General features: G+C 39.4%; 1 protein-coding gene across 6 annotated transcripts in view; it reads left to right on the forward strand.

Moving 5' to 3' along the window:
- The first annotated feature begins 8,674 nt into the window (after positions 1 to 8,674).
- The window catches only part of DNAJC27 (DnaJ heat shock protein family (Hsp40) member C27), a 64,719-nt gene continuing 46,091 nt past the window's right edge, over positions 8,675 to 27,302 (forward strand). For 2 of the 6 annotated variants that reach the window (XM_082427502.1, XM_082427504.1), the window contains exon 1: positions 8,676 to 23,255. In XM_082427502.1, the coding sequence (XP_082283628.1) occupies positions 23,169 to 23,255 (87 nt within the window). In that variant the 5' untranslated portion in view covers positions 8,676 to 23,168. Of the gene's footprint in view, positions 23,256 to 27,302 lie in introns of all 6 variants that reach the window. The other 4 variants (XR_014254224.1, XM_082427501.1, XM_082427503.1 and 1 more) reach the window with 3 other exon arrangements.

Below are 27,302 nucleotides of genomic sequence, written 5' to 3' on the forward strand. Positions count from 1 at the left end.
CCTATTGCTTGTTAATCTGAATTAGCTTTCAAGCAAGCAGGTTGTTAATTTGAATTAGCTCTCCAGCAGGTATGGCTGTATTACTTTTTATCTGCCCATTTTATGTTTTCCTTTGGAGAATTGCTCCTTCTCTATGTAACAGGAGGGCCAATTCCTTGCCTGGTCTTCCCACACATAGTGGGCTCATAAGGTGAGCTAGACATTAGAGGACTTACTTCATCCTCCTGGCTGCAATGGTTGGTTCAAGTAAGGATGCTTGGCCCAAGACAGGCCTATTAGAGTCATCCTGGGACTTTTGAAGGAGCTAGTGGGAAAGACAAGCAAGGAAAACCATATGGTAGCCATTGCTGTCAAGGTCCACCTTTGTCACAAGGTGAAGAGGCTACATGAGAATGAAGCTGCCACAAGGGCAAACAAGCCAACAATAGGGAGTTAGAACTAGTGACATTATTTAAACTCCTAAACCCAGTCACATCTGAAGTCATGTTTTATGTATTTTTTAATCCATATTTTTGCACATAGTGATTTTTCATTTTCATTGCTGTATAGTATTCCATTGGACACTATTTCTATCGCTATTTTTACCCAACATACCTTTTTAAATTTATTTATTTATTTTTGGCTGCGTTGGGTCTTCATTGCTGTGCACGGGCTTTCTCTAGTTGTGGCGAGCAGGGGCTACTCTTGGTTGCAGTGTGTGGGCTTCTCATTGTGGTGGCTTCTCTTGCTGCGGAGCATGGGCTCTAGGCATGTGGGCTTCGGTAGTTGTGGCACATGGGCTCAGTAGTTGTGGCTCGTGGGCTCCAGAGCACAGGCTCAGTAGTTGTGGTACACGGGCTTAGTTGCTCCGCAGCAGGTGGGATCTTCCCGGACCAGGGATCGAACCCGTGTCCCCTGCATTGGCAGGCGGGTTCTTAACCACTGTGCCACCAGGGAAGCCCCATACCTTTTTTAAAATTCAAATTCGGCAATTTTCAACTCTGCCCTAGCTGTTACTTTTTTAAAATTTATTTTTATTGAAGTATATTTGATTTACAATGTTGTGTTAGTTTCAGGTGTATAGCAAAGTGATTCAGTTATACATAGATATATATCTATTTTTTTTCAGATTCTTTTCCCCTATAGGTTATTACAAAATATTGAGTAAATAGTTCCTGTACTATACAGTAGGTCCTTGTTGGTTATCTATTTTATATATAGTAGTGTGTATATGTTAATTCCAAACTCCTAATTTATCCCTTTCCCTCCCTTTCCCCTTTGGTAACCATAAGTTTGTTTTCTATGTTTGTGGGTCTGTTTCTGTTTTGTATATAAGTTCATTTGTATCATTTTTTTAGATGCCACATATAAGTGATATCATATGATATTTGTCTTTCTCTGTTTGGCTTACTTCACTTAGTATGCTAATCTCTAGGTCCATCCATGTAGCTGCAAATGGCATTATTTCATTCTTTTTTATGGCTGAGTAATATTCCATTGTATAAATATACCACATCTTCTTTATCCATTCATCTGTCAATGGACATTTAAGTGGCTTCCATGTCTTGGCTATTGTAAATAGTGCTGCAGTGAACATTGGGGTGCATGTATCTTTTCGAAGTATGGTTCTCTCCAGATATATTACCAGGAGTGGGATTGCTGGATCATATGACAGTGAAGAGTCATGTTTTAGACTTCCTGGTACATGAGTAAACACTTCCCTTCCCTCTTGCCCTTTAGGTTGACAAAATTCTGACAAATATGCAAGATCTGATACCATGACATTCCATATTTGGTTAGCAGGTAAACTGAGATGGAGAATATGAATTTCACCTCCATTTAGTTCTTTTTATTTTTCTTAATTAATTAATTAATTTGTTTGTTTATGGCTGTGTTGGGTCTTCGTTTCTGTGCGAGGGCTTTCTCCAGTTGCGGCGAACGGGGGCCACTCTTCATCGCGGTGTGCAGGCCTCTCACTGTCGCGGCCTCTCCCGTTGCGGAGCACAGGCTCCAGAAGCGCAGGCTCAGTAGTTGTGGCTCACGGGCCCAGCCGCTCCGCGGCATGTGGGATCTTCCTGGACCGGGGCATGAACCCGTGTCCCCTGCATTGGCAGGCAGACTCCCAACCACTGCGCCACCAGGGAAGCCCCCCATTTAGTTCTTTACTGATGTTTGAGAAATTATGTAGAGATGGAACCTTAAGTAGGTTGGAAACGTGGACTTGCATTTTTCTGACCCTTGATACCAAATTCCCTCCCTAAGGAAGAGGCAGAAACCTGGCTCAGAACAATGAAGAGATATGGGGAAGAGCAGAATTTCTCTCTTCCAACCTGTTTCTATAGTTCCCCCGGTGCCCCAGGAGGTACATCTCTGTCAGGCAGGAAGCCACACCCTTCCAGGCATTCTCAGCGTTTGTGTGCCCCTTCATGCAACCAAAGCAGGGGTCCCAGTTCTGCCCTGAACTCTAAGTTGAAGAAGACACGCATGGGTGCTAACCATAAATTTCAAAAGAGCAGCTTGGTGAGCTTAGGGAAAGGAAGGAAAAAAGACTAAGCTTCCTTGTTGCCTACAGGACTGGATACTGAGAGCACGTTTACTTCCTCTGAGTCCCCTGATTTATGTAATTCAGGTACCTGGGGATTCCAGAGTGTTACCTCATAGCAACTATTAACAAGTACCAGGAGCACTGATCCCCAGAGGGCGTGGGAGGAGGGGTGAGAACTGAGGCATTGAGCGGAGAGAGGGAAGGTTAAAGGCCCAGGCACAGCTGGGGGTGGCCTTTCCCTCCTCCTGGCGCTTGGCGTGGGGCCTGGTGATATCACACGCTTAATAATTAGCTTAATATCTGGGCTGTGGGTCACATTCAGAGGTTTCTCCGGGCTGGCAGGGTGGAGTCTCCAGGCAGCCCAGCCCCGCCTGCGTCCCCTGCACAGCCGCTGTCCACTTCCACCACCAGTTCTCCTGTTGCCACAACTCCCGGGAGGAACTGGGCTGTGCAGAGCCGGCCCTGCAGTCTCCCCAGATGCCCGCAGAGAGCCAGCGCTGCCTGCACACAGCTCTCCGCCGCCAGGGAAAACCAAGGAAGGCTGGGCCTGCATCCCTGACTAATAATCACGCCTTCAAGATGGGGTGCAGCCTGTGACTCAAACGGTGGAGGGACAGCACATGGAAGAAAGAGTGGGAGGGAGGAGAGGGACACGGAGGAAAACACAGACGGGGGAGGTGGGGGAGGAGAAAAAAAGCAAAGGAACAAAGACCTCTGAACTTTGAAGCTATAAAGGTGCTCTCCCCCATGGCCTCTGCAGTTGTTGAAGTACAACATGATGACATGAAATACCTTCACCCAAAGGCCTAGTAGTCCAGTTTGATGTCACTTTGGAGGGAAGAGGAAAGTAAAGTTATTAAAGGATGTTACTGTATTTGCAAGGGCAAGAATCATGCTTCTTTTTAAGTTAGAAAAGTAATAATATATATCAAAACGGTTTTAGTTTGGTCCCATTCCAAGAATACAAGTCTGGCCAGGAAGGATATTTAGAGACAAGTTAGGTTCAGTTTTTCCACAAGAAGTTGTTATGTCCTGGGTTATATCATTTGACGTATATCTGATTGCTTATAACAACAAGCTATAAGAGGGGATTTTCTTTGTATGTGCAGTATATATGGACATATTGATGTCTGTGTGTGTGTGTGTAGACCATAGTTCTACAGCTATATTTAAAAGTTCATTTAATATTCTAAGACAGTTGTTTCAATCCTGTAAGACCTAACATTAGCGTTTTATTAAAAATATTTGAAACATACCGAAATGAAATTCATAAACAACATAACCTACATAATCACATAATTTCCTAAAATTGATGTATACCTGTGATTTTAAAAAGCAATAAAGAAAAGTAATGTATAATAAAACAGACTGTATTTTAATACATAAATACTCAGGCACAGCTAAACTAGAAGATATAGTAAACAGGGAGATGCTTGTGCCTACTTGTAATGAATAAGTTTGCATTTAAGAAAAGTAAGATGATATTCATCTGAATACTGTTGACCTTTCATCTTTGTAGTTAATATTTAGAAAGAAAGATTAAACAAATATATTTCTATGTATCCATAAAATTACCACAAATCAGGCAGACACAAACACAGGCTGATGCAGGTGTATTGACTCAAATACCACAAGCAACGTTGCCATCAATGATATGATTTTCTGAAACTCTGAGCAACTCTTGATAAAGTTCCCAACAAAACAAAATGCAATCTTCTCTCAATCTAACTAGCAGTTGCATTTGTGGAAAATTTGGTATATGGTAAAACCACATAAATGTTTTGTGAGTGTTTATATGTAAAATGGAGTTCACAGCTGGGCTTAGATAAGTATAGAAGGGTTTTTTTCCTGTGTGAATTTCTGGCAGGCATTGGAGAATTGTGTGGGAGACGGGACAGCCCTCTATGCGCGGGCTGTCCACACACTGCGGGGCGTCCAGCATCTCTGGCCATCCAAGCCACTGGGGCTCCTCAATCATCGTGGCAACCAAAATGCACCCACAGGTTTCCAAACACCTCCCAGGGAGACTGTTCTTTTTCAAGGTTGTTTTGGCTGTTCAGGGTTCCTCATGAATTTTAGGATAGATTTTTCTACTCCTGTAAAAAATGTCATATGGATTGCATTGAATCTGTAGCTTGCTTTGGGTAGTATTGACATCTTAACAACATTAAGTCTGCCAATCCATGAGCACGGACGTCCTTCCACTTATTTTCCCTGAGCCCTTTTTGAATTTTTAACTATTGGATCAGATTTTCTTTTCTTTGTATCTTTTCTTTGGATCTGGTTTTCTAAAATCTAGGATAGTGGTCTATTCCCCAGATCCCCACCATTTCCCTCTATTTTCTCACCACTTCTATATTAGAAATCAGTTCTCTCTCAGTGTTTCCTGATAAACTGTTGGCAAGGCAAGTCAAGAGTCAATCAGATGTCCTTTCAGCTGACTAAAACTTCCAGCAGGGATGCTAATAAAGAGATTCCAGAATTAAATGAGATATTAACTTGCTGACATAAACTCCAACTCTAAGACTCTAAGATGTCTTTTATTTTTCCCTTAGACCATGAGTCACAAACTTTTTTGATAGTATTTAATAAACATTAGTAAATATTTTAGACCTTGCTGGCCATATAGACTCTGTTGCAACTATGTAACTCAGCCAATATAGCATAAAAGCTGCCTTAGAGCTATGTAAAGAAGTACAAATATACACTAAGTGAAGAAAAAGCCAGGCACAAAAGCCTGTACAATGTATGATTTCATTTGAAATGTGCAGAATGGGCAAATCAAATAGAGGCAGAAAGTAGATTAGTGGTTTCTAGGCTCTGGGTGAGAGGGGAGAATGGGGAGTGATAATAAGTATGGGGTTTCTTTTGAGTGTAATGAAAATGTTTTAAAATTAGATAATGGTGCTGCTTGCACAACTCTGAATATAAACACCACTGAATTATAAACTTTAAAATGGTGAATCTTATATTATATGAATTATATCTCAATAAAACTATTTTTAAAAAAAAGCCATAGACAATATGTAGACAAATGGGTGTGGCTGTGCTCCAAGGAAACTTCGTTTACAAAAACAGACCGGCTTTGGCCCTTGGGCTATAGTTTGCTGAACCCTGCACTAGAATGTAAGATTCATAGAGTCAGGGCTCTGCCTTGTTTATAATTAATGTCCAGGACCTAGGACAATACCTGTCAAATAAGTATCTAATAAATGTTTGCTGACTGAACGAATTAAAGGCTCTGTTTGTCCAACGTGGAACTATGCCTTCAGCAAGAATCTTGGTAATATTCTCTCTGGCCTCTGAATAAAGCCATGTCCAGTTCCTTACTTCTGGACTTAGCTTTTCTAAGCCACACAACTGCTTCTATTTTCTATTTCAATCCTCTTCTAGTTTCTCATACTCCAAGAATAATGACCCCATTTGCCCATTTACTGCTCTATTGCCATGTAATAACCTCACCTCTCCTTCAGTTCACTGCCTGTTCCTCTTAGATTGCATCTCTCCTCTTTGCTATCTGCAATTTTTCATTAATTCATCTTTGCTATCTGCAATTTTTCATTAATTCATTCATTTATTCATTCCACAACAAATATTTGTAAAGTATAAAATACTGTCTGTTACCTATACTCCCCACTGCTTCTAAGAAGGGTGGAGCCTGGTGTCACCCAAAGGTAAGCCTGAGCTCATGCTCCTCCATCTCTGCAGGTGTCACAGTCAAATCAAGAGTCCAGCAACAAGAAGTATTTAAAAGAAATTGCAATCTCTTTTTGCGTCCTTCAAAGACTATTAATAAAGACCTATTCATAACATATCATATGTCATATAAATCTCCTTCTCCTTCATTCCTCTTGATCTTCATGTCTCTCTCTCCCCACTCTCAACTCTTTTTCTCTCTCCCTAATTAAACATTTGTGACTCTCCAAAAAGAGTGATACATATCAACTTAGACCATCCTTCCTTCTTTTATATTTACACTCCTACCCACTGTTGGGGGAGTGTAATTCTTAATGAAGGCCTCTAAAGCTGCTGCCAGATTCTTAATTATTCACAGCTTCTGCTTGAAATCCTTAGGCTTGAGGAATGGGGAATTTCTCTAGGAGAAGTTGCACTGTAATATGCAAGAGGATATATTCACTGGGTAAAAATTGCAAGACTGCAGGTTCCCACTAGCTGTTCCTCTTTGCCAAAACTCAAACAAATATGGGACCATCCTCCATCTGCCCAAGTCCCAAACATGGTCAATAAATTAGCGTCTAAAAATGCCAAGGGATGGGTGACCAAGTATTCACAGTGATACAGCTTGTGACACATTGTACCACACTGCAAGCAAATCAGGCTGTGAAGTCTTCAATCTGAGCCCAGACGGCTAGCAGAGCTCCTTGACTGGGGCTGGAGGACCACTGACCTCCATGCAGTGAGACTCACTGGCCAGAGATCTGGCTCAAGGGGCAGAGGCCCAGCTATCCCACTTCCTTTGCTGCTCCAGACCTTAATTCCTCCATCTGTTCTCATTTTCTAAGAGCCATCCTGGTTTCTTTTTCTCTTCTCCAGCCCTGAATAATTCACCAATTATGAGAATTCAATACAATCCTTGCGGTTGTGATGTGTTTTTACTACATATTTTTAGTTCACAATCATTCTTACATCATCTTGATTCAAGTGCCCCTGATCCTCCAGAACTTGTTCAGTTGAGCCCTGTGAATAGCCCACTTTAGCATGAACACATCAGTAGATCTATTTCCTTCTCTTGCTGGTTTTGAATTTGACATTTTTAAAAAACAGTTGTCTTCCATGCATTCTTCTTTTTTTTTGATTTATTTTATTTATTTATTTCCCTGCACCGTGCGGCATGTGGGATCTTAGTTCCCCAACAAGGGATCAAACCGATGCCCCCAGCTTGGAAGCAGGGAGTCTTAACCACGGGACCGCCAGGGAAGTCCCCATGCATTCTTTTATTTCATATTTCTCAGTTAAAGTTTGCAAATTTGGATTTTAAGTTTTTCCAACACTTTATAATAAAAAGTTTCAAGTATACAAAAAAAGTTGAAAGAACTTTATAATGAGCACTTGTATAGACTCTACCATTAACACTTTTCTTGCCTTATCACATACCTGTTCATCTACCCATCCATCAGTCCACCTAGATTGTCCTGATGCACTTCAAGTTAAATTGCCTACATCAGTACACATCCCCTTAAGTATTTCAGAATTCATATCATTAACTAAAGTTCAATATTTGTTCACAGGTTTTCTTTTCTTATGAGGTAAAATTTACATAAAGTGAAAGGCACAGATCTTAACTGTACCTTTGCTCAGTTTTGACAAACACAGACATCTATGTACTAAAACTTCTTTCAAGGTATTAACATTACATCATCCCAGAAAATTCCCTCATGCCCCTTCCCTGTCAATGCCCATCCCCTCCCCACAGAGTCAATCACTATTCTAATTTTTTTCCACCATAAATTAGTTTTGTCCTTTTTAGTATGACACACAAATGAAATCATACAGTATTTAGTCATGTGTATGGCTTCTTTCACAGGACAAAATATTTTGATTCATCCACACTGTTGCATGTATGAGTAATTTGTCCCTTTTTATTGTTGAGTAGTATTCAGTTAACTGAATATATCATAATTTGTTCATCTATTCTCCTACTGATGGAACCTGGGCTGTTTCCAATTTTTGACTATTTTTAATGATGTTGCTAGGGACGTTCTTGTACAAACTCTTTGTGGACACATAATCTCAGTTTCCTTGGACAATTTCCTGGGAGTAGAATTGCTGGGTCCCAGGGTATATATGTATTTAGATTTATGAAAAACTGTAAGATTTTCCCAAACTCCCACCAACAATGTATGAGAATTCCAGTTGCTCCACGGTGAATTTGACATTTTAATCCCCCGAATTATCCATCCCTTCTGCTGTACTTTCTTTAGAGAGTAAAGAAGCTTCACACCAAAGTAACAGTGTTTTTCTTTTTTATAAATTTATTTATTTATTTTTGGCTGCCTTGGGTCTTTGTTGCTGTGCGTGGGGCTTTCTCTAGTTGCGGTGAGCGGGGGCTACTCTTCCTTGTGGTGCGCGGGCTTCGCATTGCGGTGGCTTCTCTTGTTGTGGAGCACGGGCTCTAGGCGCGCGGGCTACAGTTGTTGTGGCGCACGGCCTTAGTTGCTCCGTGGCATGTGGGATCATCCTGGACCAGGGCTCGAACCCGTGTCCCCTGCATTGGCAGGTGGATTCTTAACCACTGAGCCACCAGGGAAGTCCCCAACAGTGTTTCTTTTTTGATCTCATGAACACCTTCTCAGGAGGGGACTCTGGAAATTGTCACTTGGTTGGTGGCATTTCTCTGCCTCCAAGGCTTTTCACTCCTATACCAGTGAGTTGGCATGTGTTGACCATGACTCAAGTACTTTTCTCAGATCCTTGACCTTGCCCTTTCTATAAATTTCTTGGATTTCTGGCAGCCATTCGCCTGAAGCAGCATTTCCAAAGCCTGCTTGATAGCAAGTGCCACAGCGGGTGTGGATCCCAGGATCTGGTCTCCACATTGGAGCTGGGCAGAAGCTTTCAACTGTCACAGACCTCCTCTCCCCTTCCAGCAGAAAGCAGTTTAAAAATTAGTGCCTGGTTTGCAATTACACAGAGGGGGGAGGGGGTGTTTGGCTTCCTCAGTTTAGTGTGATTATTAATTTTGTTCTCTTTCTGGAACCAAATAGCCAGTGCTAAGCAATCCATTCTCTTCCTTTTGTAATTCTGATGCCAGTATTTTTTCAGAGGTATTTAATTTTGCAGCTGTATAGCTTGGCTCTGTGCTTCCTCTGCTTCACATTTAGCTGAGAATCTTTTGGGTTGGGTTAGAAGGTCTGCCGTGAAACACATTCATTTTCATCTTAATGAGAAGTGTGCTGTCCCTTGCTAGCATTCCTTTTGGCCTCATAAGATGCAGCCAAAAAAAAAAAAAAATCCAAATTCTGCTCTTTGGCACTCTTTAATTTGCTGTTTGTTTCTAATATTGATGCTCCTTATTATTTTCTCTTAAACACTTACTTTTTGAATAGTTAATAGCTATGCATGGTACAAAATGTATTCAGTGAAAGGTATTCAGTGGAAAGTCCCCCACTCTTATCTCCCAGCCCTCATCCCTCTCCTCAGGGACCGACAATTACCAGTCTCTCTGCATGTTCAAAACCACGAGAATGCACATTCTTTTTTTTTGTTTGTTTAACATCTTTATTGGAGTATAATTGCTTTACAATGGTGTGTTAGTTTCTGCTTTATAACAAAGTGAATCAGCTATACATATACATATATCCCCATATCTCTTAAAGCAAACAAATAAGAAACCCACTCATTATGGGTGGTGACATTGGTCTGCACCTTGCTTTTTCCTTATCTATCTCTTTTCCTTATCTATCACTGATACAGAGCTGCCTCATTCTTTTCACTAGCTGCCTGTGGTCGTACCATAATAGAACCCAAACCCTTCCCGATGGACAAATAGCTTGTTACTGATCTTTTAGTCTTTGTTTTCATGATCAAACCTGTAACCAGATGAAGAGAGGTGAAAACAGCTCTGGTGTACCAGCAACAGTGTCAGGGTTGCCAGTTCATCCTGTAAGGTTTTATCAGGCTGTATGACATTTCCCACACAAATCAGCTGGTGAGAGTTTAATGACGCTTGGCAGGCTTTCTGTCAGATCTTGGATACGTGCTCAAGGAGACCGGCTACCTCCTGATGAGGTATTGCAGGCTGACATATGGCCAATTCTGAATACGCATTTCTAGCTTCCCTTCTCCCTTCTCTCCTCTCTTTTTCAATGCTATGTATGATAAAATAGAGAAGTAAATGACAGAAACAATAAGGACCATGAGCGTTTGGAAGAAAGAAATTTATATGAGCTGGATAAGAACAAAAAAGAAGATTTTGGAGGCACTATTTGAGGACGACTGGCCAGGGTTGGTAGAAAGGTGGAATTTGAGAATTAAAAGCAAGAAAAGCAGAAAGAGCAAAGAGAGGGGAGGCAATAGCCCAAATTTAGAAGATGAGGAGAAGATCAAACAGACTGGAACAAACATTTCATGCTGAGGAGCAGGGGCCAATGAAGTAGGACAGACAAAGTGGAGCATGATTACGGATGATCTGAATATGTAGATGATAAGTTCATATTTCATCTTTTTTTAAAATTTTTATTTATTTTTTTGGCTGCGTTTGGGTCTTCATTGCTTCATGCAGGCTTTCTCTAGTTGTGGCGAGCGGGGGCTACTCTTCATTGCGGTGCATGGGCTTCTCATTGTGTTGGTTTCTCTTGTTGCAGAGCATGGGCTCTAGATTCACGGGCTTCAGTAGTTGTGGTGCGTGGGCTCAGTAGTTGCGGTGCGTAGGTTCAGAAGTTGTGGCTCACGGGCTCTAGAGCTCAGTAGCTGTGGCGCACGGGCCTAGTTGCTCCACGGCATATGGGATCTTCCCGGACCAGGGATCGAACCTGTGTCCCCTACAGTGGCAGGCGTATTCTTAACCACTGTGCCAACAGGGAAGTCCCCCATATTTCATCTTGGAGGGTCTAATATAAGTCTTGCCATTTGATAGGGCAAGTTTCCCCAACTTATTCTTTTTTTTCAGGAATGTCTTAGCAATTATTGGTCCTTTGTTCAGCCACATAAAATTTAGAATCACCTTGTCAGGTTCCTTTTGGGATTGTATTTGTAATGGCATTGATTCTATAGATTAATCTAAGGAGAACTGACATCTTTAAACTTTAATTTTTAAAAAATACTCAGGAGATTTCATTTTAATGAAATCCTACAAATAATTTTTCAACCCAAAGTCAAAGATACCAAGCATGGGAGGAAATAAGACATGAGCAAGGTTCAGCAGAAACAACAGGCAGTAGAAACAGACCAGCAAAGACTTCAGATATAGAACTCTTAGATACAGATTATAATTAAGCTTAGTATATTTAAATAAGTAAGAGAATAGCTTAAAATATCTGCAGGCAGAATTATCAAAGTTGGTAGAAACTTGGTTTTACTCACTGCTCTATGCCCAGCGCCTGGACCATTGACTGGCACATAGTAAGTACTGAGCGAATATTTGTTGAGGGACTGACTGAATAGCTACCCCCTGGGCCTCCTGCCTGGACTCTTGTCACATATTTAACTGCCTGTTGGTCTTTTCTAGGATGTTCTTTTGTCACCCTCAATTTATATCCAACAAATCCAAAATCTTCAGCATGTTCAAAACAGAGCTCACAAATGTTTACACTGTTTACCCTTAGGCGTCCTTATTTCTATCAGTGACTCAGGCTCTAAAACTTGAGGTCACCCATTCCTGCTCTTTCTCTGTTTCCCTGACACCTAGCAATAGCCAAGAGTCTTCTTCTGTACTTCTTTCATCTCTCCTTTACTATCCATTCCCATTGACACTATAGTTTAGGTTTTTTTATTACTACATACCTGGGTAACTACTGGGCTTCTGATTGCTCATCACAGATACTCCTGTCTATTTTTTATACTATTCCTAAATTAATATTTCTAAAATGGTATTCTGTGCATGTTAATCCCTTCTCCAAAATGTCTCTCAGTTGCACAGAACAAAAGTTACATGTGCACAGCTTTATCAGAGTATCTATCTTGCTTTTAGTCATCCAATTCTTCAACAAATACTAATTGAATTTCTATTCTGTACCAAGCTTTAGAGCTAGGAAATAAGTGAACTACAGAGGCGCAGTTCTTGCCTTCAGCAAACTTGCTGTCTAGTGGGGAAGATAGCCACTTAAAACAACAATTACAGTTCAGCGTGACAAACGTTATCATAGAGGAAGTCCACAAGTAGTGTAGAAACCTATGGCAGAGGAAAACTTGGGGTGGGTGGGTAAAAAACAGGTGGTGGAGGAGGCTTCCCAGAGTAAAGGACTTTGTCTCATTTCTCATTATTCCCCTATTGCAACTTTCTGTTGCGTTAGGCATCATTCCTTCTATATCTTATCTTTCCTTCAAGATCTGTGTTAAATTTCTTCCCATTTCTCACACCCATGATGTCATTTCCTTCTTGGCTCTGATAATAATACTAATGTGGTACAGAGGGTATGCTAGGTTGAATTTATGTATGTATACATACACATGTACATGCATACACACATTAGGTTCAATCATACAAAAATCACTGAATATTTAACAATTTTTAATCCACAAAAATGGCAATTCCATATGGTCCAACCATATGACTTGAAAACTTTGCCTGGGACTATCCCTGCATAAATCCATTATACAAATTTACAGTTTAGATCAAAGATAAAAACTTTTATGCAGCCCCACAAATGTTCTCTTATACAGATTCCCATAGGTGTAAATTCTCATTTACATATTTTAAATCTGATCACATGTACGCATATAAACACACGAAATGACAAACTCATGCATGAATGTCCTCACATATCATACACCCGAAACACACACGCCAAACTGACAGATGCACAAGATGCAAATCTACATACACCCTCTCACGCACATTCACAGAACCAACACGTTGGTATACACATAGATTTCCACACATGCACTTGCATGCACACATTTGTATCTAGATGTATCCATAATTAGTCTCAAACTTAGCAAAGCCAGACATATGTGCACCCTTGGGGCAAATTACACCCATCCACTTTTTCACCCATCCCGCAGCATGCAGGATCTTAGTTCCCTGACCAGGGATCTAACCTGTGCCCCCTGCGGTGGAAGTGCAGAGTCTTGACCACTAGACCAACAGGGAAGACCCGCCCAACCACTTTTAATCTGTCTTTTTGTAGACCTAGAAAATCAGATAATGAGGTGATATGATGACGCTTAAAACAAGAATTAATAAGTTCTGAGCAAGAATCTGAAGAACTCTGCTCTAGGTAAAGTGCTTTTGCATTAATGCACAGACTCGGCAACATTCACTCTCACTACTCGAAGGCCTTTTTAGGCTGTGCCCTCAGTAAGGCTCCACTTTAGAGCTGAGGTTACCACATAAAGCTTAAAGCTAGTGAGGTGTTATGTGCCCATCCAGAGAAGGCCTTTTCTAATTCAAGTCCCTGCTAGCCCAACTTTCCTTCTGGGTTGACTAAAACAAACTAGTCATGGGGAAGGTGAGCTGGACCTAGTTATGCGATGGATTCCCAGGAAGTTATGACAAGCAGTGGTCACAGTTGTCAGAAGCGGACAGTGGCCTTAGCAGGGAACGGCTGTGGCTTGAGTGGGATCTGAAAATACAGGGGGGAGAAGACGCCTGCCAAGTGTCTGTTCCTTTGTCTCATGTGCTGTTTCCCCACCACACAGTCTCTGTCTGGTTTCCATAGACACCAAGATCCATCACAGGAACAGCACGAGAAACTCTGAGCAGAGAAAAACATCAGGCCATGTCTGCTTTTTTAGCTCTTAAGCCCTTGTGAAAATTAGGTAGGAATCGTTTTTGTAAACTTTTTGTACTGAAGTATAACATACTACAGAAAAGTGCACAAATCATTAGTGTGCTGCTCAGTGAATTTTCACAACATGAACACACTTTTGTAACCATACCCAGATCAAGATATAGAACGTGACCAGCACCCAGATACCCTCTTTACACCCCTTTTCATTCACTAAGCCCAAAGATAACCAGAATCCTGACTCTTAACACCACTGATTAATTTTATCTGTTTTTGAACTTTGTGTAATTGGAATCATCCAGTGCATACTCTTCTGCATCTCGCTTCTTTAATTCAACATTATATTTATGAAAGTCATGGCAGTTGTGTAGTATTGTATAGCAAAATATAGTATTCCATCGTAAGAATATACCACAACTTATTTATCCATTCTGCCACTGCGGGACAAAAGCGTTGTTTCCAGTTTTTGACTAATAGTACTGCTATATATTCCTATGCAAAGAATATATTCCTGATAAAAGATATATATCTAGAACATATAAAGAATTCTTACAAATCAATAAAAAAAATAAACAACTCAATAAAACATTGTATGAGATAACTGAACAAGTACTTCATGTAAGAGGAAATAAACATATGAACATATGAAACATATAAACATATGAAAAGGCACCGAATCTCATTAGTCATCAGGCATAGGCAAATTAAAACGACCATTAGATACTACGACAAGCCTATAAAGGCAGGCTAGAATGAAAAAGATCGACAAAGTTGAGGGCCAATGAGAATTTGGAACAACTGGAATGCTCATTCCCTGTTGATGGGAGTGTAAATTGATAAAGCCACTTTGGAAAACTGTTTGGTAGCACCTACCAAAGCTGAACACATACGTACCCTTTGACAAAGTGATTCAACCCCATAGAAATGTGAATATAAGTAATTTTGATAGACTTTAATTGCAAAATGTTAAAGTTGCATTAAGCTGCTAATAGGCATGACTAGTAAGTAGCAGACTGATCACTTCAAACCTTCTCTCTGTTGCCCATCTTAATCAGCATAGTTCCTACATTTTAACGGTTATCCACAACTTTTTTCAACATCCCTGTATCTTTACCTGAACTGTTAAAGAGAGCTGGGTAAAAAGCAGAATCCTATGGCATAGCACTAGAGATTGCCTTCTTTCTTTCATTCTCTTTCTTGTCATTCCCTTCCTTTTTCCTTCTTCCCTTCCCTTTTTTCTTTCTTAAACTTGTTATCAGGCTATTGCATGCCATTCACTGCAACTGGCTATGCAAATGGAAACACTTGTTTGTGCCAAAATATCTACTCCCTGGTAACCAGACCAGTATGGCTGGAGCACCTGGAGATCTGGGGAAGAGCATGCTAGGCAGAGGGAAACTAAGTACAAAGTCCATGAGGTTCAGATGAACCTGGCATTCAAAGAATGGGAGGATGATGGCATTTGAGCTCTTTCACTCTAGTAATTCACCTGGTACCCCAGGATGTCTTCCAAGGAATCTGCACTTTGCTCTGAGTTCAAATTCCTTGGTAGGGTAAATGGCAGTTTTCTAGCTGTATCTATATCACTGATTATCACTTGCCACAAACTCCTTATTGCCACATTCCACTTCTTGTTGGCATCCCTGTTTCGTTGGTTTGGCACTTTCAGGATGGCTCAATCCCATGGCTGGCAAATTGGTGCCAGCTGTCATATGGGAGCTCAGCTGTGGCTGTAGATGGGGGTCGGGGGCCTCAGTTCCTCTCTGTGTGGGCCTCTCCACGAACTGCTGGGACTTCTGCATAGTTAGAATTTCAAAAGTGAGCATTCCAAGAGAACTAGAAGGAAATCACACTTTTTATTATCTAGTTTTGAAAGTGTCATAACATCACTTACACACAGTCATAAGGCCACCCAGATTCAAGTGAGAGAAGACATAGACCTCGCCCCGACAACACCTCTCAAGGGGAGGAATGGCGGTCCCATTATAAGAATATCGTATGGCAACCTTGAAGACACTATGCTAAGTGAAATAAGCCACAAAAGGACAAATACTGTGTGATTCCATTCATATTAGGTGCTGAGAGTAATCAAATTCATAGAGACAGAAGTAGAATAGTGGTTGCCAGGAGCTAGGGGGAGGGAAGAGGGGAAATCAATGTTTAATGGGTACAGAATTTCAGTTTGGGAAGATGAAAAGATCTGGAGATGGATGGCAGTAATGGCTGCACAACAATGTGAATGTACTGAATACTACACTTAGAAATGATTAAAATGGTAAATTTAAAAAAAAAAAAACCCATATGAGATGGAAGATATTGTTTCAGCCACACAGTCCTCGGGATGATAGTAGGATGAGTGGGTAGATGGCTATATGGCAGCGTAATATTCACGTCCTTTGACAGGCTGCAGTGCTTGGTCAGAACTAAAATCCTGTACACTAATATGTAAGACAGAAAGGGCTAATCAGAGTCAGTATCTTCCAAGGTCCTTGTATTGCTCAGGAGAAACTCATCCTATGCCAGTTGCTTCTCCAAGTTTTTTACTCCCCTCCATCATCTGCCTGATTATTATTACTCTTCAGAATCCCCAGGTAGTTGTTCTGCATTTTTTTTTCAGTTTATACTTAGCAGTGGAAGACTTCATCTGCAGGGACTTTCACTGCCAAACTGGAAAGAGAGCTTCTCAAGAAACTGAATCTGTAGATAAAAACTATTCAGTGTGTATATTAGTTTTCTGTTGCAGTATAACAACAGCTTCAAACAACAGACACTTAATATCTCACAGTTCTGTAGGTCAGAAGTCCCGGCACAGGGTAGCTTGTTCTCTGGATCAGAAATCTCACAAGGCTGAAATCAAGGTATCAGATAGCTGTGTTCTCATCTGCAGCTCAGGAATTCCTGCCAGTCTTACGCAGGCTTTTGGCAGAATTCATCATTTTCTTGAGGTTGTAGGATTGAGGTGCCCATTGTCTTGCTAGCTGTTGGCTGGGAGTTGCTCTCAGCTCTGAGAGCCCACCAAGGTCCTTGCTATGTGGCCCCTTCCATCTTCAAAGCCAGCAATACAGAACCTCCCTCACGTTGAATCTCTCTCACACTCTGAATAGCTCTTGCCAGAAAAAGTCCTGTCCCATTTAAGAACTTACCTTAGGAATCCTAGGTCTGGCCCAGGGAGGATAATCTTCCTATCTTAAAAACAACTGATTTGGGACCTGGATTATATCTGCAAAATCCCTTTATGGCAACACTCAGATTAGTGTTTAATTAATGAACTGGGAGAAGACGTATGGATACTAGTAGCCATGAATCTTGGAGGCCATCCTGGAATTCTGCTTTTCATGGTGTGCCCTGGTATGGTGGGCATGTTTGTAATTAAGAGCTTTGCTGTCTAAAGATACATACAAAGATAAGTATTGCTATACATGTTTGCCTCAAAATACTCTGGGGAAGGAGGTGGGTATAGATGAAACAAGATTGGCCACATGTTGCTGTTGCTGAAGCTGGGAAATGAGTACAGAGCACTGATTGCATCATTCTCTCTACTACTGCAAAGGCATACATTTTGTCACAAATTATTCCAGAGAATAGAAAATGAAACAAAACTTCCAAATTTTTTTATGAAGAAAGTATAACATTAATATTTAAACCAGGTAAGTTCTCACAAAACTTCTTAATTTATTGTTGTATTAACAAATATTACTTAATTCCAATATTACTTAAGAACACTGATGCAAAAATTCTCAAAATTCTACCTTACAGAATTTGGCAATGTATAACAAAAGTAAACATGCATTTACCTTTGACCCAGTAATTCCACTTTTTAAGAAATTTACCCTGAAGACACACTGACAATATGAAAATACATAAATGCTCATAAATATATTTGATTGAAAAAACCATGGCATATCCACACAATGGAGTACTGTACTATGTAGCTGTAAAAAACAAATGAGTATGACTTTTGTGAGCTAATCTGGGGTGCTTTCCAGGATATATTGTTAAGTGAAAAAAGCAAAGTTCAAAAGAACACACACATACGCACACAGTTACCTTTTGTGCAATAAATAAGGAGAAATAAGAAAATATATATGTAACTGCTTATTTTTTACAAAAAGAAACATAAGAAGGAATAAACTAGAGTCTAATATGATTGGTTGCCCACAGGAGGTAGGTGAGAAGAGGTGAAGAGAATTGGGGTAAAGGGTGAAAGTGACACTTATCCAAGTATAACAATTTGTATCATTCTACTTTTGAAACTATGTTAATGTTTTACATATTCAAAAAACTTAATAAAGTCAAAAGTAATGAAGGGGAAACAACTAAAATAAAGTACAAACATTAACAAATGAACTTAATTGTATTTTTTTTTTTTTTGGGCCATACTGTACAGCATGCAGGATCTTAGTTCCCCCACCAGGGATCAAAACCGTGCCCCCTGCGGTGAAAGCCGGGGAGTCTTAACCACCAGACCACCAGGGAAGTCCCTTAATTGTATTTCAAATGAAAATCATAATGACACCAAAGAGGAGAAAAAAGGATTAACCCAATTAACTTTTGAACATAATACTTATACTATATGAAAGTATATGACAAACTATATTTGTCAGTTTAAGACAAAAGTAGCTATAAGCAAATATTGAACTGTTTCTCAAAGTGTTTTTTTTATTTTATTTTATTTTATTTATTTATTTATTTATGGCTGTGTTGGGTCTTCTTTTCTGTGCGAGGGCTTTCTCTAGTTGTGGCAAGCGGGGGCCACTCTTCATCGTGGCGAGCGGGCCTCTCACTATCAAAGCCTCTCTTGTTGCGGAGCACAGGCTCCAGACGCGCAGGCTCAGTAATTGTGGCTCACGGGCCTAGTTGCTCTGCAGCATGTGGGATCTTCCCAGATCAGGGCTCAGAACCTGTGTGCCCTGCATTGGCAGGCAGATTCTCAACCACTGCGCCACCAGGGAAGCCCAGTGTTTCTGTTTTTTGACATGGTATGGGTTAGCAATTCTGAAACTACTTCCTCTGCATTGTAGGATTGAGTAAATGAGTAAATATATTGAAGATGAGAGCCAGGTTTCCTATTGTTGAAGAAGGGAATAATAAATATTGAAAGGGGGAAGACTAGAACAAATCCTGCTGTGCTAAAATGGATTGGGGATATCAGTATGAACTATATTTTAGTATATGGATTTATTATCCACATATTATGCATAGATTCATGTATGTATGTATATGTTTTTTTTTTTTTTTGGTTCAGTCAACCGAAAGGGCCCAAAGCAAAGACACCCTAGTATCAATGAGCACCTGTAGCACCCAGGTCTTGGTTTCTAAATACCATTCTCCACTAAAAGGACCTAGGAAACCAGAGCTCATTATTGTGCCAGAAAGCAAGGAAGTGCTAAAAATATGGTGGAAACATATCAAAAAAATATGAGCCAACTTGAGCATTAAAATAAATAATAATAATAGCAGAATATTCACGGAGTAAAATAAGAATAAATGAGTCCATCCTGATATACATTAATAAATGAATGAATGAGAAAGGAAAGCTCTCGCTTATGGTAGACTACCAAGTAATAAATATAGGACAAAAGGTGGAGTTAGAAAATGATCATTTTGCACCCATCATAGTAATATCTCTTCAGCCATGAATCATCATAAAAATTTGTGGGTGAAAGTTCAATGAAGAAAGGATAGTTATATAATCTCAAAGTATCCCCTTACAAATTACTTACTGCAAAGGAAAAAAGTCACTTTACTGTGAATTACCTAGTGAACACTACCTTACACCTTAACCAACTAACTAAAGTTTACATCATTAATAAATGGAATATCTTGACATTACCGATCTTCTGATATGATGTCCTTAAAAGGACACAATGTCGTTCTTGTGGTATTTCCACTAAACATAACTGAATCTAATCAGTTATGTTAGATTACATACAAATTGAGGGGTATCCTAAAAATAACTTCAGATAAAAAAAGACAAAAGATGTTTATGACAACTAAATGATGCTGGACTAGGCTCCAGACCAGGGGTAAAGAACATAGCTATAGAGAATACTATTAGAATAAATGGTGAAATTTGAATAAGGATTGTGAGTTAGATCAAAGTTTCCCAAATGTTCTTGGTTCAAGGTGCCCTTAGTGTCTCAATAATTTTTTCATGGGGTTCCTCAGCCAAAAAAAAATCTAGTTCCAAACAACTTATTAAATATTTATGCCCTACCAATTTAGCTGCCATTTGCAAAACTAATACACATAAATTTAAAGAAAAATATTTTTATTTCATTCTTAAATAACCACAATTACTTACTAATGGGATTTATGCAGCTACTGTGCACTGCACAACTTCTCAAACCTTGGAATCAGATTGGACACGACCACACTTATTTCCTGCACTACATTGATTTTTGCGCTGTACTTTTTATCACAAACACCGGAAAACCCAGCTTCCCAAATATATGACATATCCAAGGAATATGGCGCCATCTATTGTTAAAATTGTACATAACCTCGAGTGAGTAGTTTTGCATAGTTTTTCTTGCCTTGAGAATTTAGAATTAAAATATCGCAGATATCCCCTATGAATTCACTGTGGTGCTGTGGGGCACCCAGTGCACAGTTTGAAAACCACAGGATTAGATAATAGTGTTGTATCAATGTTACATTTCCTTACTTTAATAAATACACTGTTGTTATGTAAGAGAATGTCACTGTTCTTAGGAAATGAACATTGGAGTATTTATGAATAAAGAAAGGTGTCTGCAAATTACTCTCAAATGACTTAGAAAAAAATGTGTGTATATTTGTGTATACATAGATAGTGAGCACAATTGATATAGTAAATGAGCAAAATATTAACAATGAATCTGGATAAGTGGTATACAAGGTTTTATTTCCCCCTGCTATTCTTGAAATTTTTGAAATTATTTCAAAATAAAGATTTCTAAAAGATGCAGTACAATACTATATTTCAAAGTGTATATACATATGTAGTAAAACAACTTTTAAATGGGTGGAAATTAAAAGCACCAACTCAAATAGTTGCAATGCTTTGTAGAGTGGGAAGAGGGATGTACATTTGGGGAAAAATACATACAATATTGCTGATGTTTTATTTGTTAAGGTTAAGTGGTGGATACACAGATATTCATCACATTATTCTTAATATCTTTAAGTATGTCCAACATATTTCATAATTTATTTTAAATAATAAATAGGTAGAATCTTTCTTAATACATAAAAATAAAAAAACATGAGTAGATGAAAGCACATGGCTGTTGTTTATTGGGGATTACCATGTATTTCATGTACATTATCTCCTGTAACCCTTTCCACCACTCCATGCCCATGTCATGCCAACTTAATGTATAATAGGGCTGACTCCAGAGCTCACATTCCTAACCCCCATACCATATCTTCCAGCTCCATACATAGCTAATTCATGCTTCTCTTTCTTCTTTTTATCTTAGACTGGGAGAGAAAGCTAACTAACTTTCTAGCTTTTTCAATTTCAAACTAATTTAACACACCTAGTAAACAATATGGCTGTACATATTCAAACCTTGAAAACATCAGTATAAAAAATGGTAATAAATTTTAATCTTCAGCACATTTTACTGCTCTTATGCTCAATAGTATTATACCTAACCGGTCTTTAATAGTTGAAGATTTGACATTTTGCAATTACTCTTCTACAATACCAGTTCTATTACAGGGTCAGAGGTGAACTATCAAAGAAACAGACGTTTATTGATTTATTAAATCATACTGAGAGATTAACGTCTGGAAAATCAGTATAAATCCAGTTCTTTTAAGCTTTAAACTATCAAAATGCTAACCAGGACTTATATTTCATCTTCGTAAAGAATTTTAGAAGCTTCATTGAACTAAGTTATATTACTTGTTGATTATGAAAACAATCCAAAATAAGCTTTTTTCTTAAAAAGCATTTACTGTTTTAAAATTAAAATGCTTGAAAATCTAATTTAAAATAACTGTTACAAAATTTTGAACCTCTAGTCACTATCTTCCTGCAATGTATTAATGATGTTTAAAGCTATGTGAGAACAGAAACAATGCTGCCTTTGCCCTCGTAATTTACTGGGAAATTGGCAGCCATTCTTTTTCAGGGTACTAAATAATCATTTGCCAAGTTCTATTTATCTTCTGTAACTACAGATATTGACTCAAAAAACTACAGTTCCTCTCAGACTGATTTCTACTCTAGAAAATGCTTTTCTTCTCATCGCTTGGAATCAGAATAGAAAAGTGGTTATCTTAGAATTCATTATTATTCTACTGTTATATTATCAACTAAAGGAAAGGTGAGAACAGAAGATGGGGTTAAATTTGCAAGAATAGCAGGGAAAGGAGGTAAACGGAGCACACAGCTACAATCACACACACCTTGATAGAACTAAAAGAGTGTAAGAAACGTCTAGTCTGAGCTTTCCGCCTGCAGATGAGAACTACGTAATATAAAATCAAGGACTAAACTGAAACCTGTCCTGACTCCAAATGGACAACCTTTTTTTTTAAATGATAGGTACAAGATTCAGATCTTGCCTAATGGCCCTCTTCCAGAACCAAAGCCCGACTTCCCCACTTCCCTGGTTCCAGATCTCAGGAGAAAGTCCTCTCAGGAAGCCCGAAGGGAAACATAATATTGGAAGAGGGGTCAGTTGATGGGCCCATGGGTACTGAAACATACACAAAAAGTACCCCAAAACGGACCGTGGTCTACTTCGAATATTTAGCGCCACTGGCCCTTGAACTAACCCATAATTCCAGTTACTTCCAGTCCGAGGATCTGCCCTGAATAGCCAATAAATTTCTACCACTCGGCTGCGAACCTAACAAATGTCTATGTCCTGTCGCCCCCTGAACACAAGGTAGTGCCCTCCCAGCAGAGTAAACTCAGCAACCCGCCGACGCCACCCTCCTGCCGAGGGACGCAGCCCGGACTAAATCCCGCGACCCCAGGGAACAGCCTAGCCTCCGGAGCCCGGCGATGACGTCACGTTGCCCCTTTCTAGCATCGCGAGACTCTCTCCTCCCTCACCCTGTTCCCTACGCTCCCAGTCGCCCGCGCCCGCTGCCAGACAGAGGCAGGGATGGCGAGCCGCGGAGCCGGGGTGGTGACGAGAGCAGCAGTTCCGCCATTGGACGAGGAAGCCTGAGGGACAGGCCAGCGTAGTGAACAAGGAGAGACCAAGGCGGGTGGCCCCGAGAGAGCCAGAGCAATGGAGGCCAACATACCGAAGCGGAAGGAGCCTGGCAAGTCCCTGCGTATCAAAGTCATCTCCATGGGCAACGCCGAAGTGGGAAAAGTGAGTGCCGCGCTGGGAGGGGCGGGACCACAGCGCGGCGGAGCGACGTGGCGATTGGCTGGGAAGGCGGCCACTCAACAGCTTGGGACCCAGCCTCCTCCCCGCCCCTGAGCGGGCCTGGGTCTCCTGGGGGATGCGGCTCCGCGGGGAAAACTCTCCTGACCTTTTTGACCTTTGGGTTGCCCCCTTCCGACACCTAAGAAGGTGTCTCGAGTGGCCTCTAACCCTTGAATGTATCCCAAAGAGAGTAAGGAGGCCTGGGTCCTTATGTCAGATCGTTTGCCTGGATACCATATTTGCGTTATAGTGACCCGTCCAGGACTCAGAGGTGGAGAAAAAAAGTTTAGTTACCCCCAGCAGAGCTGGGGAGCCGAAGGGAACTTACTGGGCCGTGTGTAAGGATGGGGATTTGTAAAATTTACTCCGCAGACGCGGAGACCAGACTCTACATTTCATTTGTAAGAGAGCATAACTGATGCTGAAGGTGTTTCACAGGGTACGTGCAATGGATGTCAAGGAACCTGCATTATTTTGTTTTGTTCGTTTGTTTTGTTTTTACTTCCGGTAGTGTCACCACATCCATTATCTCAAAGAAGTCTTAGTTCCACTGCCTTTTTCTGTGCTGCTTCTACTGGCTGTCAGCTCTAAGCTCTCCCATAGTATGGGGGGAGGGAGGGCGAGAGGTGAATGGAGTTCTTTCCCCACATGAATTCTAAGACTGCCTCTTCTTCACCCAAATTGTCTCTCCTTCAGGGTAAGTGGAAGCTGTTGGTTAAGAACCTTCCATGGTCATCAAATAAGTGACTGAGACAGGATTAGAACCTGGGTGTTCACATTCATTGCAGTGCTCTCTTTCCATCATTATTTGCTGTCAAAATCAACTCCCAGTAGGATCTACATGCCAAAAAAGCTGTTAATGGGAGTGTTTATGCCAGTGTCCTGCACATAGGTGATGCTCAGTAAATGTTTATTAGTGTCTTTTCTTTCCATTTAGTATTATCTTGTACTGTTTATGTATCTATGTGTATGTGGGTATTAACACAGCTGAAAGTCTACAATTATTGAATGTCAGTTATGTGCCAGGCATTGAAAAGAAAAGAATAAAACCTCTAGAAGGTTATGTACTAAACTGGCTAAGTGAGCATGCTCACTTTAAAAATTTTACTATGCTTAATGGTGCAATGTTAGAAATAGCTTAAAATGCCCAGTGTGTCACCACATTTATGTAATATGGTTCTAGATTTATTAGCCCATGCAATTAGGCAAGGGAAAGAAATAACATACAAAATGCTGGAAAGGAGAAAGCAAAATTATCATTATTTGTTAATGATATGATTGTTTATCTGGAAACCCAAAGAGAATTAACTGAAATGCTATTAGAAAAGACAAAATTAATATACAAAACTTTATCGCTTTACTATATCAAATTATAATTGTTTGGACTATATAATTGAAAAACTATTTTAATTTACAATAACAACCAAAATAAAGGGCCTAGGTTAAAACTTACGAAGAAATAGGTAGCACCTAGGACCTATATGAAAAACATTTCTACAAAGGGACACAAAATTACTTAGACAGATGGAAAGATATACTTTCTTCTTAATTAGAATCACTCAATATTTTAGAGATGTCAGTTCTTTAAAATAATCTACAAATGTGATTCAGTTCCAGTTAAAACAGCAATACTTTTTTTTTCTTCAGAACATAGTAAAAGGTACTAAAGTCCTTATGAAAAATTAAATGTGAGAATCAGCAAGAAAATTATGGAAAAGAAATGAGAGGAGACCAACGCTACCAGATATTAAAACATATTTTAAAGTTACAATCTTTTCCTATTGATACTGGAGAGGAAATACAGGGACATCAGTGGAACAGAATGGAGTCCAGAAATTAACCCAAACATATAAGGAAATTCAGTTTACAACAAATATAGTTAAACTGGGAAAGTAGGGACCATTTAATAAGCACTTTTACAACAACTTTCTACTATTTGGGGGTGGAGTGGATTCCTATTGAATGCCTTTCTCAAAGATAAATTTTTCACAGATAAAAGATTTAAATGTAATTTAAAAATTTTGCCTTAGTTATAAAAGTAATACATACTCATTTTAAAGAATTTGGAAAATATAGGAAGATATACAGATAAATAATTTCAAGTTAAAAATTAAGGCATGCCCTAGTAAATAATCCTTGCATCAAAGGGCAAAGCAAAGCAAATGACAGAATAACTAGAAAGCCATGAAAGGAGAGAATGCATGCCAAAATCTTCAGGGCAAATTTAAAGCTGTAGTGAAAGGAAAATGCATTATCTTACTCATTTCTTTAAAAGAGAGATTAAAAACCAAAGGAACATAATAGTTGTACAAGTTTGTGAATATGCCTAGAACAGCCGAATTGTACGCCTTAAAAGTATGAATATTATGGTATATTATGGTATGGAATTTTAAAAAGTAAAGGAACTTAATACTTAAGACAGAAGATAAATGACACAAAATTCACCAAGAGAAAGAGAGAACTCCCTGGAAAGATTAATGAAAAAGAAAAATGCCTAAAATTTTATTTAAGAAAAATAGAGAAAGCAAAAAATTACAAGATTAATACTGAAAAGGAGACATAATCACATACTGGAAGAAATTGAAAGAAAGAGTAGAGACTACTACATTCAGTTCTGTGGGAACACATTTCACAATGTAGAGGAAATGGAGGATTTCTTAGCTAAATATAAATTACCAAAATTGACTTAAAAAGTAGAAAACCCAAATGACCAGTCACTTAAGGAGAAGTTGGAAAAGCAATTAAAAAACTTACTATCCAAAAAGGTATCAGGATCAGATGGCTTCATGAACAAGCTTTATTTAAGCTTTAAATAACACATAATTTCAGTTAAATTATTCCAAGGCAGAAAAAGATGAACAGCACTCCAATTTATTTATGTAAAGTCACGATAACTTAAATAGCAAAACTTGATATAGTATCAAAAAAGAAAAGTGTATACCATTTTCACATATACATACAGATGCATAATTCCTAAATATCCACAAATAGAATTCAACAACATATCAAAACAATTTCACTATTAGCAAGTAGGGTTTATCCCACGGAGTGCAAACTTGGTTCAACATCAAGAAGTTAATCAACATAATTTGTTACATGAACTGATTACTAGAGAAAATATTTTCTGTACTGTAAAAAAAAAAATGATATAATCAACCTAATAAACACTTTAAGCAAAATCAGAATAAAATGAAACTACTTAAATATGAAAACCAATATTTTTTATTATTATTTTGAAAACAATAGTTATTATTAACCAACAGCAAACATACCAAATGGTAAAATGCTAAGGCCATTTCCTTTAAAATTAGATACAGAAAAGGATACATACTATTTTCTTTTATTATTCAGCACTGTTTTAGAGGTTCTGGAGATGCAGTAAGAAAAAGGAGATTCCCAAGGGCTTAACTCCCTCTATGGGGGAATTTCTCTGTGGTCTTTGTTTATATCCAATTCAGCTTTCTGCATTGGCATCAATTTACCCCAGAATCCCAGCCCAGTTCTCAGTGTCCTCTAGGATCTGATCCTGATGTTCTTACCATTGACTCTTCATATCAACCAACTCTGAAGACTGCCCTAATTCTAGATTTCCAGTTATAATAAATATTTTCCTGTTAAGTCAGTTGAATTGGTTTCCCTTACTTGCAGTCAAAAGTACCCACATCGTACAGTATTATATATACTTCTCTGGAGTCTGCTTTTTCTCTCTCTCTCTCTTTTTTTTTTTTAATGACATCCAGGATTTATTTATTTATTTTATTTATTTATTTTTGGCTGTGTTGGGTCTTCGTTGCTGCACACAGGCTTTCTCTAGTTGCTGAGATCGGGGGCTACTCTTCGTTGCAGTGCGCGGGCTTCTCATTGCAGTGGCTTCTCTTGTTGTGGAGCGCGGGCTCTAGGCACGCGGGCTTCAGTAGTTGTGGCACGTGGGCTCAGTAGTTGTGGCTCACGGGCTCTAGAGCACAGGCTCAGTAGTTGTGGTGCACAGTC

This window comes from Balaenoptera physalus (assembly GCF_965194825.1).
Source record: "Balaenoptera physalus genome assembly, chromosome: 15".
Classification (NCBI taxonomy): Eukaryota; Metazoa; Chordata; class Mammalia; order Artiodactyla; family Balaenopteridae; genus Balaenoptera; species Balaenoptera physalus.